Below are 15,580 nucleotides of genomic sequence, written 5' to 3'. Positions count from 1 at the left end.
GACACCTCAGTCACCTTGGATGTATCATCGCTCATCCATGCGGACTGGACACTGGCCGAGAGTGGAGTCAGCTGTCTTGGTTGCTTTGTTGGGTCTGCTCCTGTCCCTGGCCATGCTCCCTCCTCTCCAGCGGACGATGGCGTGGAACACCGCAGAGGCCACCACAGTGGATATGTTTCTTTTACTTTTTATTCATAGCTTTATGTAGAAGTGTCTGGTTGTATCTGCTGCTTTAATGTCTTTAATGTCCTCTGTGTTCTTTGATGTTTCCCTCTTACACACATGGAAGAGGGATGTGTACCATGGTTATGAGTTGTTTTTTAATTTTTTTTGTTTTTTTCCCTTGGCCTCAGTCTGCACCTCCTCTCCAGGGCCCAGGCAAAGACCGATTTTTTAAATTTTATTTTAATCTTCTATTTTTTTCTCCCCCCCCCCTTTGTTTACCTTTATCTCCTCTTTTTTGTAAGGGGCGCTGGAAGCCGGCAGACCCGTCAGCGATCCTGTTCTGTCTCCCTGTAATGTTTGTCTAAACTTGAATGGGATTGTGCTGAAAATTTTAATTTTCCTGAAGGAACTCTCCTGACGGAATAAATGAAGTACTATCTAATCTAATCTATTTTGAGAGGTAATCATTGAAGTCGGACAGGTGGGACCTATTGTCAAAATAAAATAGATATTTTTTGACTAAACTCCTTTTTTCCCCAGGTAAACAAAACTCCAACATGAAGTGAATCTACTGTACCACTAGATGACACTAGTGGACAAGAGGAGCAAGCCTACACAGGTCAATTGGAAGTACTGTACTGTTAAGGTAAGACATGTTATTTTGTTTAAGAAGTAGATGAGATGTTTGTTATAGTGTATCATGTGGTGTGAGGTCAAGGCACGAGTTTGTTAAGGGGATTGGGTTGCAGAGACCGAAGAAGGAAGGACCGCTGGAAGCTTCACTCCCCCTTTTTTCTTTTCTGTGCACATCTGTTGCTGAGGAGATGGCAGTCTTGATTCCAGACTTCATTGCTTCACAGCATGGCAAGCTGCATCTCTGGGGCTCACCGCTGAGACTTTGACAGGCGATATTTCCCAAACCGGACATGTCCTCTTAATGTTTTTTGTTTTTTGTTTTAAACTCCAAGGGATGTCGAGGCGTTGGTGCAGGCGGGTCCTGCTTGGCGTGGAAGTTGGCATGGTGGTGGCTGTGGTGGTGCTCGTGGTCGGTGCTGCAGGACAGGACCACGGCGGGAGAGAAGCCGGGTCGTCTTGCTATGGGGGATTTGACCTTTTCTTTGTGTTGGACAAGTGAGTGCATTTGTTTGTATCTGTTTGATCAAAGGATGGAGACGTTTAGTGGTTTACTTATCACTGCTTTCAACTTTCAATTTAATTGAGCGCTTCTTCTTCATAAATTAGGATGTGATGCATTTGGGATGGTTTGATTTTAAAAGTTGTATTGGCACAGCACATTATTTTCATGCATCTACACTTATATGCTTGTCACCGTGGTCAGGATTTGTTTTTTTAGTATCCTTCTTTTTTTATTATAATCTACATTATTGCAAGGTGCAAAAGAACAAGATAGTTTGCATGTACTGTATACTTATAGTCTTTACACTCCAGACCCATTTGGTCACAAGAATTTTAGAATAGCTATTTATTGTTGACGGATTTAAAATATTAATATTAGATTCGTATTATACTTTTATGATAGGGACCGTTTTGGGACCTATAGCAAGGGTTATTGATTTATTTATTCTTGTTTAGAATGGGATAGAAATATGCTTACACTCTTTACCCTCAGAACCAATTTTGTCTTATTATAATGTCCCATTACACATTATAACCACATATTTCTACAAAAGAAATCTCCCAAAATAGTAATGCATAAAAATGAATTTTATGAATTATTGACCTAATCAAGGCTATAATCTCAAATATCCCATTTGGGGCGGCATAGCTCGGTTAGTAGAGCGGCCGTGCCAGTAACTTGAGGGTTGCAGGTTCAATTCCCGCTTCCGCCATCCTAGTCACTGCCGTTGTGTCCTTGGGCAAGACACTTTACCCAGCTGCTCCCAGTGCCACCCACACTGGTTTAAATGTAACTTAGATATTGGGTGTCACTGTGTAAAGCGCTTTGAGTCACTAGAGAAAAGCGCTATATAAATATAATTCACTTCATTTTGCGCTTCAAGTTATTGCATATTTTTTTCCCTTTGGAAAAAAAGCAAGTGTTCAAAAAAGGCATATAAAACATTTTAAAATGTTTTATTTAATATATCTGGCCCTGCGGTGGCGACTTGTCCAGGGTGTACACTGCCTTCCGCCCGATTGTAGCTGAGATAGGCACGAGCACCTTCCGCGACCCCAAAGGGAATAAGCCGTAGGAAATGGATGGATGGAAGTACATTTTTTAGATTTCGTTGAACTTTTTTAAGAGGGACAGTTTTAGGACATGAATACAATTGTGACCTACAGTCATTTTAAAACAGTGGATGTAAACAAATAACAGTATTTTGTTTTATTATTTAGGTCAGATGCAATATATTCTCTTTTACAGATGTTTAACCTATAATACAACTAAAAAAGAAATTGGAGAGTGTGGACTTCTGCCAGGCCCTTCCTCCCAATCGTAAAAAGTCTTGAATCCAAACAGTTGTCCAGATCATCCCCACAAAAAAGTAATAACTTATTCATTATCACATTTCTGACACTTCCAAAAATGAAAAATCTGCCAATACCTTTTTGAGCCATTTCGCATAATGAAAGAAATGGAGTGAACCCACATGTCTGTCTCCACTATATTCTTCTATGTTGCTCGCATACACACAGAGAAGTTGAAGCATGTAATGTAAATAGAGATGTAACAGTAAAGGGAATAATAGATAAATTGTGGTCAAATTCCTCACGGTAAGTAAAGAGGTTCATCCATCCATCATCTTCCGCTTATCCGAGGTCGGGTCGCGGGGGCAGCAGCCTAAGCAGGGAAGCCCAGACTTCCCTCTCACCAGCCACTTCGTCTAGCTCTTCCCGGGGGATCCCGAGGTGTTCCCAGGCCAGCCGGGAGACAGTCTTCCCAACGTGTCCTGGGTCTTCCCCGTGGCCTCCTGCTGACTGGACGTGCCCTAAACACCTCCCTAGGGAGGCGTTCGGGTGGCATCCTGACCAGATGCCCGAGCCACCTCATCTGGCTCCTCTCGATGTGGAGAAGCAGCGGCTTTACTTTGAGTTCCTCCCGGATGACAGAGCTTCTCACCCTATCTCTAAGGGAGAGCCCCGCCACCTGGCGGAGGAAACTCATTTGGGCCGCTTGTACCCGTGATCTAATCCTTTCGGTCATGACCCAAAGCTCATGACCATAGGTGAGGATGGGAACGTAGATCGACCGGTAAATTGAGAGCTTTGCCTTCCGGCTTAGCTCCTTCTTCCCCACAACGGATCGATACAACGTTCACATTACTGAAGACGCCGCACCGATCCGCCTGTCGATCTCACGATCCACTCTTCCCTCACTCGTGAACAAGACTCCTAAGTACTTGAACTCCTCCACTTGGGGCAGGGTCTCCTCCCCAACCCGGAGATGGCACTCCACCCTTTTCCGGGCGAGAACCATGGACTCGGACTTGGAGGTGCTGATTCTCATTCCGGTCGCTTCACACTCGGCTGCGAACCGATCCAGTGAGAGCCGAAGATCCCGGTCAGATGAAGCCATCAGGACCACATCATCTGCAAAAAGCAGAGACCTAATCCCGCGGCCACCAAACCGGAACCCCTCAACGCCTTGACTGCGCCTAGAGATTCTGTCCATAAAAGTTATGAACAGAATCGGTGACAAAGGACAGCCTTGGCGGAGTCTAACCCTCACTGGAAACGTGTCCGACTTACTGCCAGAAATGCGGACCAAGCTCTGGCACTGATCATACAGGGAGCGGACCGCCACAATAAGACAGTCTGGTACCCCATACTCTCTGAGCACTCCCCACAGGACTTCCCGAGGGACACGGTCGAATGCCTTCTCCAAGTCCACAAAGCACATGTAGACTGGTTGGGCAAACTCCCATGCACCCTCAAGAACCCTGCCGAGAGTATAGACCTGGTCCACAGTTCCACGACCAGGACGAAAACCACACTGTTCCTCCTGGATCCGAGGTTCAACTATCCGCCTTGCCTCCTCTCCAGTACACCTGAATAAACCTTACCAGGAAGGCTGAGGCTTTACTTTGAGAGGTTCATTAGGTTTTCAAAAAAATTATGCAATTTGTTATTCTTATAGGCAGACATGTGTGTTTATTTCCGTACCTGACGGTTTTGGCTACCTGTTGCCTCCCTCAGAATCATGTGACAACCTCTTAGGAAGGCAACAGATGTAGATAAAAACGTCAGGTACGGAATTAAACACACATGTCTGGCTATAAGAATAACACATTGGATAGTAATACTGTTTAAATGTTTTATTACCCCCCAAAAAAACTCATTTATTAATGCATTTTAACGCAAAACTGCTTACTTCCTGGAAACAGAACTGACACTAGCGCACTTAGACCTGAGAAAAAACGGCATTAACTACACAGACTTTGCTCTGGGGATGTACCCTCCGAGTAAACAGAGCCGCTGGCTTTGTTTCACTTCATTTTACTCGCTTCTACTTCCGTGGAGTCTCAGAGTGCCTTTAAGAGCGCACTGCTGTTATTAGATGACGACAGCTTTATAAAGTCTTTAATTTGTTCACTGGGATAGTCACTTGTCCTTTATCTTCCTGCTAACTTTGTCAGTGTTCCAATAACGTCAATACTATGTCATTTGTTTTGTCATCTCATCCATTTGAACCCAGGCAGGCTGTGTTGTCATTGAGGCACGGAGATTGTGTAATAGACGTGAGAGGTGTCACTCCTGTTTATTTTTGTTGGCCAACCTGTTGCACTGAAACCGAATGGCGTTGTTGAAGAAGGACAAAGATTTTGTAACCGAGGGTTTAAAAATGCATAAAACTACAAAATAACAAACACGGAGGCTCCAATTTTACACGAGGACCACATTTTTTTGTTTGTTTTCAAAACTCCGCTCCACCATGTGTCACCACTTCTGCTCTTTACCATGAATTGATTTACGTGGACCCCGACTTAAACAAGTTGAAAAACGTATTCGGGTGTTACCATTTAGTGGTCAATTGTACGGAATATGTACTGTACTATGCAATATACTAATAAAAGTTTCAATCAATCAATCAATGTTTATTTATATAGCCCCAAATCACAAATGTCTCAAAGGACTGCACAAATCATTACGACTACAACATCCTCGGAAGAACCCACAAAAGGGCAAGGAAAACTCACACCCAATCAAAATCAATCATATTCTTCAAAATAAGAGCTCAAGGCATACACCGTATAACAGCTTATAACAGGAACTTAACATCACAAAGAAGCAGGTCCGTAAAAATAGGTTACATACCTCTCCTACAAAAATAAACGTCCTCGTTTCAACACAATAACATGATAAGTACAAAAACAACAGGCCGTTAAAACAAAAAAAAAACCTATTAACCTGTCCCTCCAAACATACAGAGCTTCACACACCCACAACAACAAAAAAACCGACAAAATAACAAACACGGAGGCTCCAGTTTTACACGAGGACCACTTTGTTTTGTTTGTTTTCAAAACTCCGCTCCACCACGTGTCACCACTTCCACTTTTAGCGCCTTCAAAATAAGAGCTCAAGGCATATACTGTATAACAGCTTATAACAGGAACTTAACATCACAAAGAGGCAGGTCCGTAAAAATAGGTTACATACCTCTCCTCTTACAAAAATAAACGTCCTCGTTTCAACACAATAACATGATAAGTACAAAAACAACAGGCCGTTAAAACAAAAAAAAACGTATTAACCTTTCCCTCCAAACATACAGAGCTTCACACACCCACAACAACAAAAAAAACCGACAAAATAACAAACACGGAAGCTCCAGTTTTACACGAGGACCACTTTGTTTTGTTTGTTTTCAAAACTCCGCTCCACCACGTGTCACCACTTCCACTTTTAGCGCCTTCAAAATAAGAGCTCAAGGCATATACTGTACAACAGCTTATAACAAGTCCATAAAAATAGGTTACACTTGTTTATTTGACTTTATCTACATTAACCAAACTGCTTTGTGTTCTATATTGATATCAAAAAGTAAACACCATGTTTTTTTTTTACATTACTAGTTTGTTTTTTCATTTCACAAAAGTATTACTTTAAAAAATGTGACATAGCATTTTGATAATGTTTTATGGTGTATAGTTCATTCCTATACATAGTGATTGGCAGTAACAAGCTACATTTAGCTAAGCTATGTAGCTTAACTACATTTTCCAGTAGCTTGGCGGTAGCTTAGCTACTTTTTTATCAAGTATCTTTTAGTTTAGCTACATTTTGACCAATGTAGCTAGGTAGATTACATTAAAGCTATAAGCTACAAATTAAAAAATGGACTGCGAATCCAGGTCAAATAAAAATATGGAGAAAATACAATGACATGGATGAATGAGAACATCCATACATACGGAGAAAATCCATGATGATTAGTTGTTCGTATGATGAGTAACCATTGGCTAAGATTAGGGCAAAACATTACGTACTGGCCAATCAGAGGCAAGATAAGGCGGGTCATCAAAACTAGTCAGCAAAATCATAACAGTCACGCACTTATGTCACTTGACGACGAGGGAGTCGGAGACAGAGGGACGCTCCAAGCTGACCACTCAAAAAAAAAAAGACACTTAGTTGAAAATTGCAGAGGAATTCTCTCCCGCAGATTAGATTTTTCCTTTAGAGATGAAGACGATTCGCAGGAAACCCACAATATTGCGTGTCCTGGGTCATTTTTAGATAAATAAATGTGTTAAGAGAAAACAATGCCCAAAACCTTAGTTTCGGGTGTTTTACTCTGTAAATCATTGTTTTTCAACCACTGTGCCATGGGATACAGTCTGGTGTGCCGTGGGAGATTATTTAGTTTCACCTATTTGGGTTAAAAATATTATATATTTCTATTAATATAAGTTGCCATCTTGCACAAGTTTCATATCTATTTAGGTTATTATTTTGTTTCTGCCATAATACTTTGTTTATAATGCTTGTGTTGCTTTTATACGCACATTAAATTTTCTACTTGAAGTACATAGAGTATTTTTCGGATTATAAGTCACAGTTTTGCGACTTATTTTAACAAATTATTAACACATTTCCGCAAAATATTAAAAAATATTATTTATCTCATTCACGTAAGAGACCAGGCGTATGTCAGCAATCGTCACACACACACACGAATCGACAAAGCATGGGCTTCGGTGACAACCAAAACCATCCTGTCCGGATTCAGAACGGCTGGAATAATTGGAACTGCAACTCCCGATGACTCTGACGTAAGCCACGTACCGATAGAAGAGGAAGCGGCGCATTGTCTACGTTTGGAGTTGGCAGAGTTGTTTGAAAGCGACACAGGGGAAGAGGATTTCATTGGATTTAGTGATTAAGAGTAGTGCTGGTGTAATGACTGATTGGCATAGTAACGCCGAGTTTGTCCCTCCGTGGATGCGTCGACAAGAACACAGCAATAGTAAGTTTAAATGATTTATTAAACTTAACAAAAGCAGGCTACGAACAAAAATACTGCAGCTAACAGACAAAATAAACCAAGGGCGCTAGCATAAAAGTTAGGAATAGAAACCATAAAAACTAAGACTGGCACAAAGGCACACAAAAAAGAAAAAACAATTCATCAGCATGAGAGCTGGAATAAAACAAAGGTTTAGCGTGAAAAGCTAGCGAGAATATACTTACATGAAGTCAGTCGATACTTTTGCTAGAAGGCAAATTTATGGACCCGGACTGAACAAAGAAAAGAGGAAAGCTTATATAGGGAGAAATCAAGGAGAACCAGATGTGTGTAGAAAACGAGGAGCAGGTGAAATCAATGTGTAACCATGGTAACGGACTAAACAGAAGTAAGTGGGTCGGAAGAGAATGAAACAAAGAAGAAATTAAACATGTGAAGATCAGAGTCACAGATCGCAACAGCTGGGCGATATATCGGAGACAAACCTGCGATATATCGAGTATATCGATATATCGCAGGTTTGTCTCCGTGCGATATAGAAAATGACTATATGGTGATATATCGGAGACAAACCTGCGATATATCGAGTATATCGATATATCGCAGGTTTGTCTCCGTGCGATATAGAAAATGACTATATGGTGATATATCGGAGACAAACCTGCGATATATCGAGTATATCGATATATCGCAGGTTTGTCTCCGTGCGATATAGAAAATGACTATATGGTGATATATCGGAGACAAACCTGCGATATATCGAGTATATCGATATATCGCAGGTTTGTCTCCGTGCGATATAGAAAATGACTATATGGTGATATATCGGAGACAAACCTGCGATATATCGAGTATATCGATATATCGCAGGTTTGTCTCCGTGCGATATAGAAAATGACTATATGGTGATATATCGGAGACAAACCTGCGATATATCGAGTATATCGATATATCGCAGGTTTGTCTCCGTGCGATATAGAAAATGACTATATGGTGATATATCGGAGACAAACCTGCGATATATCGAGTATATCGATATATCGCAGGTTTGTCTCCGTGCGATATAGAAAATGACTATATGGTGATATATCGGAGACAAACCTGCGATATATCGAGTATATCGATATATCGCAGGTTTGTCTCCGTGCGATATAGAAAATGACTATACGGTGATATTCGAGTATACGTTCTCACGCAGTTGCTTTTAGCTGCTGGCATTACACCACAGGCTCTTCCCACTCTTTCCTGTCTCTCCTTCTCACAGACAGCAAGTGCATTTTCTTACATACTGTCACGTCATACGTCACATACGTATACGCCCTCGCAGAGCAGAGAGGTAGCAGCATGGGTCACGTTAACAGTGGTGCGGGTAGTAATACGAGAGAAAGAAGGTTCGAATCTGGTAACCAATGAAGGAAGAATTAATTCCCAAGAAAAACAGCAGGGGGTCCATCGTCTGGCGGTGGTTTGGCTTCAAGTGGGAATATGTCGCGCAGACAACCGTAGTTTGTTAAGTGTGGGGCAAAAGCATTGCTACAAAAAGTAGCATTACGGCCAATATGCAGCATCATTAGAAAAGTCACCTGCGAGAGAATGATGAGTGCTTACTCCGCATGTCAACATCTCCGTTTGGTGCCACACCATCAAAATGCCAAGGCAAAGATTTCCAGATCAACACCGTATGAAAAAAATAGTCAACGACAAAAGGAGATAACATCCGCAGTAACCTACCACATAGCGAAGGACGAACACTATTTGATTTCCTATTATGCAGCTCATTTTTATTTGACGGTTTTTACAGTGGCCTAGTGGTTAGAGCAGGGGTGCCCACACTTTTTCTGCAGGCTAGCTACTTTTCAATTGACCAACTAGAGGGGATCTACCTCATTTATATATATCATTTATATTTATTTATTTATGAAAGAGACATTTTTGTAAACAAGTTAAATGTGTTTAATGATAATACAAGCATGTGTAACACATATAGATGTCTGTCTTTCACAAAGACAAGAATATAAGTTGGTGTATTACCTGATTCTGATGACTTGCATTGATTGGAATCAGACAGTAATGATGATAACGCCCACATTTTCAAATGGAGGAGAAAAAAAGTTGGCCTTTCTGTACAATACCACATGAAAGTGGTTGGTTTTTGGCATCTAATTCATCTAGCTTCCATACACTTTACAAGAAAAACATTGGCGGCAAATTCCGTAGCTTGCTTGATTGACATTCACGGCACCCGAGGGTCTTGTGAGATGACGCTGGCTGCTGCCAGTTCATTATTATGAAAAAATGACAGAGAGGAAGGCGAGAAACACTTTTTATTTCAACAGACTTTCGCGCCGTCCCTTCCGTCAAAACTCTAAAGGCCGACTGCACATTTCCTATCTTCACAATAAAAGCCCTGCTTCATGCTGCCTGCGCTAACAAAATAAGAGTCTCGGAAAGCTGGCGTGCACAAGTGATGTGCACGCCAGCTTTCTGAGGGATCGCTTGTGCACGCCAGTTTTCCGAGACTCTGTATTTAGTTAGCGCAGGCAGCATGAAGCAGGGCTTTTGTTGTGAAGATAGGAAATGTGCAGTCGGCCTTTAAAGTTTTGACGGAAGGTACGGCGCGAGAGTCTGTTGAAATAAAAAGTGTTTCTCGCCTTCCTCTCGGTCATATTTTCATAATAATGATCTTGCAGCAGCCAGCGTCATCTCACAAGACCCTCCGGTACCGTGAATGTCATTTAAGTGACGTCTTGGTGAAGATTGATGATCACTCATTTTTAGGTCTATTTTTTTTAAAAGCCTGGCTGGAGATCGACTGACACACCCCCCGCGGTCGACTGGTAGCTCGCGATCGACGTAATGGGCACCCCTGGGTTAGAGTGTCCGCCCTGACTGTATCTCACGGTACACCAGTGTGCCACGGCACAGCGGTTGAAAAACACTGTTCTAGATGGCCTTGTGTTGAACGTGACATTTACGCGTCCTGTGATTGGATACTCATCGGGACCGTTAAGCGGATGAATTTGAGAACACATACAGTTGATAGACAGTTGCGATAGCCAATCAGATCGCAATTTGTTGAAAGTTGCTGTTGTGTTACGACTAAAAGTTGTAAACTCTTGTTGTTGAACTACTCAGTGGCCTTGTGGTTAGAGTGTCCGCCCGGATATCAGTAGGTCGTGAGTTCAAATCCCGACCGAGTCATACCAAAGTCTATAAAAATGATACCCATTACCTCCCTGCTTGGCACTCAGCATTAAGGGTTGGAATTGGAGGTTAAATCACCGCTGCTGCTCACTGCTTCCCTCACCTCCCAGGGGGTGATCAAGGGTGATGGGTCAAATGGAGAGCATAATTTCGCCACATCTAGTATGTGTGTGACAATCATTGGTACTTTGACTTTTTAACTTTTAAATATCTTGTGTGACGGGGGCTTCACGGTGGAAGAGGGGTTAGTGCGTTTGCCTCACAATACGAAGTTCCTGCAGTCCTGGGTTCAAATCAAGGCTCGGGATCTTTCTGTGTGGAGTTTGCATGTTCTCCCCGTGAATGCGTGGGTTCCCTCCGGGTACTCCGGCTTCCTCCTACTTCCAAAGACATGCAGCTGGGGATAGGTTGATTGGCAACACTAAATTGGCCCTAGTGTGTGAATGTGAGTGTGAATGTTGTCTGTCTATCTGTGTTGGCCCTGCGATGAGGTGGCGACTTGTCCAGGGTGTACCCTGCCTTCCGCCCGATTGTAGCTGAGATAGGCGCCAGCGCCCCCCGCGACCCCAAAAGGGAATAAGCGGTAGGAAATGGATGGATGGATATGTTGTTTGACATCATGCACAAAAGTGCACTTTTTTTGTTTTAAACTATTGTAGTGGCGTTCTGTACAAAAAGTGCACTTTAATTTAGTGTTGTTTTGATATGTCATCTTAGTGACATTCACAAAAGTGCAGTTTTTAATAACTCTTTAATAAATACAGTTTTGGTCAATTGACTTAGTTGTGATTTCCCTCTCTGCATGAAAGTTTAAAATGAGCATATAATAATGCAGTATGAACAAGACACATAGAATCATCATGCTGCTGTGGTTGTATGTATCAAGTGTTCATTTAATGCTAAGGCCAAACATTCAGATGTATATTGTGTGTATTGCCCAGCCCTAATTAGGAGTGACAGATTGTTTGGTAAACGTATAGCATTTTCTATATGTTATAGTTATTTGAATGACTCTTACCATAATATGTTACATTTAACATACCAGGCACCTTCTCAGTTGGTTATTTATGTGTCATAAACCGTACACTTGGCCCTGCGATGAGGTGGCGACTTGTCCAGGGTGTACGCCGCCTTCCGCCCGATTGTAGCTGAGATAGGTGCCAGCGCCCCCCGCAACCCCAAAAGGCGGTAGAAAATGGATGAATGGATAACGTACACTTATTCAGCCTGTTGTTCACAATTCTTTATTTATTTTAAATTGCCTTTCAATTGTCTATTCTTGGTGTTGGGTTTTATCAAATACATTTCCCCCCAAAATGCGACTTATATATGTTTTTTTTTCCTTCTTTATCATGCGTTTTCGGCAGGTGCGACTTATACTCCGGAGCGGCTTATACTCCGAAAAATACAGTATACAGTGTGCTTCTGTCAGCTGCTACAACATCCCTAAATGTAAATATAAAGTAACCACAGCAATTATCCGTCTCAGGCCAAAAATGCAATCTGTTGTGCCTTATCCCATTTTGGACATTTCCTGAAAGTTTTTCAGTTATGTTGCCAACCAACTAACCGACAAACCAAGTCAATTGCTCTTTTGTACTAATAAACACCCCCTCTCAAATAAATGCCTTCTTCCAAGTAAACATCGAATAGAAGTAATGTCCCACTGGATACGTAAACTGCCTCCAAGCATGCGAATCAATAAACACAACTGGAACCGGTAGCACAATCTAGGTGATAAAATGTGCCGTCCAACTGCAGCCACGCGTCTCTTAAAGGACAGCTGTATCCCACATCTCGTCCCAAGCGTCAAGAACCCTTTCTCCATGAGCGCCAGCTGTTCCAAGGAGCGCTTATTGGCCGCCTCAGCGCTATGGGACTCACATCACAGGACGATAAATGAAAACACACCGAGAGGGGGAGAGAGAAAAGAAGCAGTTCAGAGAGACGCAAAGAAGACTTCTTTTGAGTTATACTGATTTGGCTTTTTGTTTCACTTTCTATTGGCGCCTGCCAAACAAAACAGAAACGGCAAAGTGCTTTTTTGTCAAACTTACAGAATATTACATTCACCGTATTGTCCAGAACATAAGGAACAATGGGACATTTTGTCTTTTCTTAGCTTCTCTACAATTTAGATTAGATTAGATAGTACTTTATTTATTCCGTCAGGAGAGTTCCTTCAGGAAAATTACAATTTTCAGCACAATCCCATTCAAGATCAGACAAACATTAAAGGGAGACAGAACAGGATCGCTGACGGGTCTGCCGGCTTCCAGCGCCCCTTACAAAAAAAGATGAGATACAGGTAAACAAGGGGGGGGGATACCCCTCCGGGGTCCAGGCTAACACCGATTTTTTTATTTTATTTTAATCTTCTATTCCCCCCCCCCTTGTATACCTGTATCTCATCTTTTTTTTTTTGTAAGGGGCGCTGGAAGCCGGCAGACCCGTCAGCGATCCTGTTCTGTCTCCCTTTAATGTTTGTCTGATCTTGAATGGGATTGTGCTGAAAATTGTAATTTTCCTGACGGAATAAATAAAGTACTATCTAATCAAGAATTGTTTGATGGCTGCTTTGTTGATCGCAATCTTAAAATAAATATTACGAATGCAGCTCCATCTCACAATGTCACTAGTTTGAGTGACTGGAAGTGAAGTGAATTATATTTACATAGCGCTTTTCTCAAAGTGACTCAAAGCGCTTTACATAGTGAAACCCAATATCTAATTTTAACGTTTAAACCAGTGTGGGTGGCACTGGGAGCAGGTGGGTAAAGTGTCTTGCCCAAGGACACAACGGCAGTGACTCGGATGGCAGAAGCGGGTATCGAACCTGCAACCCTCAAGTTGCTGGCACGGCTGCTCTACCAACCGAGCTATACCGAACACCTCTGACTTGCTTGTGTCAATTGTTGACTTTTTTTCAATGGGGAAAAACATAATGTCTAGTACAGTGGTTCTCAACCTTTTTTCAGTGAAGTACCCCCTGTGAACATTTTTTTAATTCAAGTACCCCCTAATCCAGTGGTTCTTAACCTTGTCTGAGGTACCGAACCCCACCAGTTTCATATGCGCATTCACCGAACCCTTCTTTAGTGAAAAATGAAAAAAAATATATATTTTTTTTCAAATTCAAGACAAAGTTACATGTTTTTGGTAACACTTTAGTATGGAGAACATATTCTAAGTAACAAAGACTTAATTTAGAGTTATTTGGACACTAGGGGAACATATTCTAAGTAATAAAGACTAAATTTAGAGTTATTTGGACACTAGGGGAACATATTCTAAGTAATAAAGACTAAATTTAGAGTTATTTGGACACTAGGGGAACATATTCTACGTCATAAAGACTTAATTTAGAGTTATTTGGACACTAGGGGAACATATTCCTACGTCATAAAGACTTAATTTAGAGTTATTTGGACACTAGGGGAACATATTCTACGTCATAAAGACTTAATTTAGAGTTATTTGGACACTAGGGGAACATATTCTACGTCATCAAGACTTTATTTAGAGTTATTTGGACACTAGGGGAACATATTTTACGCCATAAAGACTTAATTTAGAGTTATTTGGACACTAGCGGAACATATTCTACGTCATAAAGACTTAATTTAGAGTTATTTGGACACTAGGGGAACATATTCTACGTCATCAAGACTTAATTTAGAGTTATTTGGACACTAGGGGAACATATTCTACGTCATAAAGACTTAATTTAGAGTTATTTGGACACTAGGGGAACATATTCTACGTCATAAAGACTTAATTTAGAGTTATTTGGACACTAGGGGAACATATTCTACGTCATAAAGACTTAATTTAGAGTTATTTGGACACTAGGGGAACATATTCTACGTCATAAAGACTTAATTTAGAGTTATTTGGACACTAGGGGAACATATTGTACGTCATCAAGACTTAATTTAGAGTTATTTGGACACTAGGGGAACATATTCTACGTCATAAAGACTTAATTTAGAGTTATTTGGACACTAGGGGAACATATTCTACGTCATCAAGACTTAATTTAGAGTTATTTGGACACTAGGGGAACATATTGTACGTCATAAAGACTTAATTTAGAGTTATTTGGACACTAGGGGAACATATTCCACGTCATAAAGACTTAATTTAGAGTTATTTGGACACTAGGGGAACATATTCTACGTCATAAAGACTTAATTTAGAGTTATTTGGACACTAGGGGAACATATTCTACGTCATAAAGACTTAATTTAGAGTTATTTGGACAGTGGGGGACATATTCTACGTCATAAAGACGTAATTTAGAGTTATTTGGACACTAGGGGAACATATTGTACGTCATAAAGACTTAATTTAGAGTTCTTTGGACACTAGGGGAACATATTCTACGTCATAAAGACTTAATTTAGAGTTATTTGGACACTAGGGGAACATATTCTACGTCATAAAGACTTAATTTAGAGTTATTTGGACACTAAGGGAACATATTCTACGTCATCAAGACTTAATTTAGAGTTATTTGGACACTAGGGGAACATATTGTACGTCATAAAGACTTAATTTAGAGTTCTTTGGACACTAGGGGAACATATTCTACGTCATAAAGACTTAATTTAGAGTTATTTGGACACTAGGGGAACATATTGTACGTCATAAAGACTTAATTTAGAGTTCTTTGGACACTAGTGGAACATATTCTACGTCATAAAGACTTAATTTAGAGTTATTTGGACACTAGGGGAACATATTCTACGTCATAAAGACTTAATTTAGAGTTATTTG

At 41.0% G+C, this 15,580-nt stretch overlaps 1 protein-coding gene across 3 annotated transcripts in view; it reads left to right on the top strand.

The window, feature by feature from the left end:
- The first annotated feature begins 703 nt into the window (after positions 1–703).
- Positions 704–15,580, top strand: part of antxr1b (ANTXR cell adhesion molecule 1b) — a 77,750-nt gene continuing 62,873 nt past the window's right edge. For 2 of the 3 annotated variants that reach the window (XM_061875806.1, XM_061875804.1), the window contains exon 1: positions 860–1,296. In XM_061875806.1, the coding sequence (XP_061731790.1) occupies positions 1,103–1,296 (194 nt within the window). In that variant the 5' untranslated portion in view covers positions 860–1,102. Of the gene's footprint in view, positions 812–859; positions 1,297–15,580 lie in introns of those variants that run through there. The other variant, XM_061875807.1, reaches the window with a different exon arrangement.

Source organism: Nerophis ophidion, linkage group LG17 (genome assembly GCF_033978795.1).
Source record: "Nerophis ophidion isolate RoL-2023_Sa linkage group LG17, RoL_Noph_v1.0, whole genome shotgun sequence".
Lineage (NCBI taxonomy): Eukaryota > Metazoa > Chordata > Actinopteri > Syngnathiformes > Syngnathidae > Nerophis > Nerophis ophidion.
This window is presented reverse-complemented; position numbering and strand designations above follow the sequence as displayed.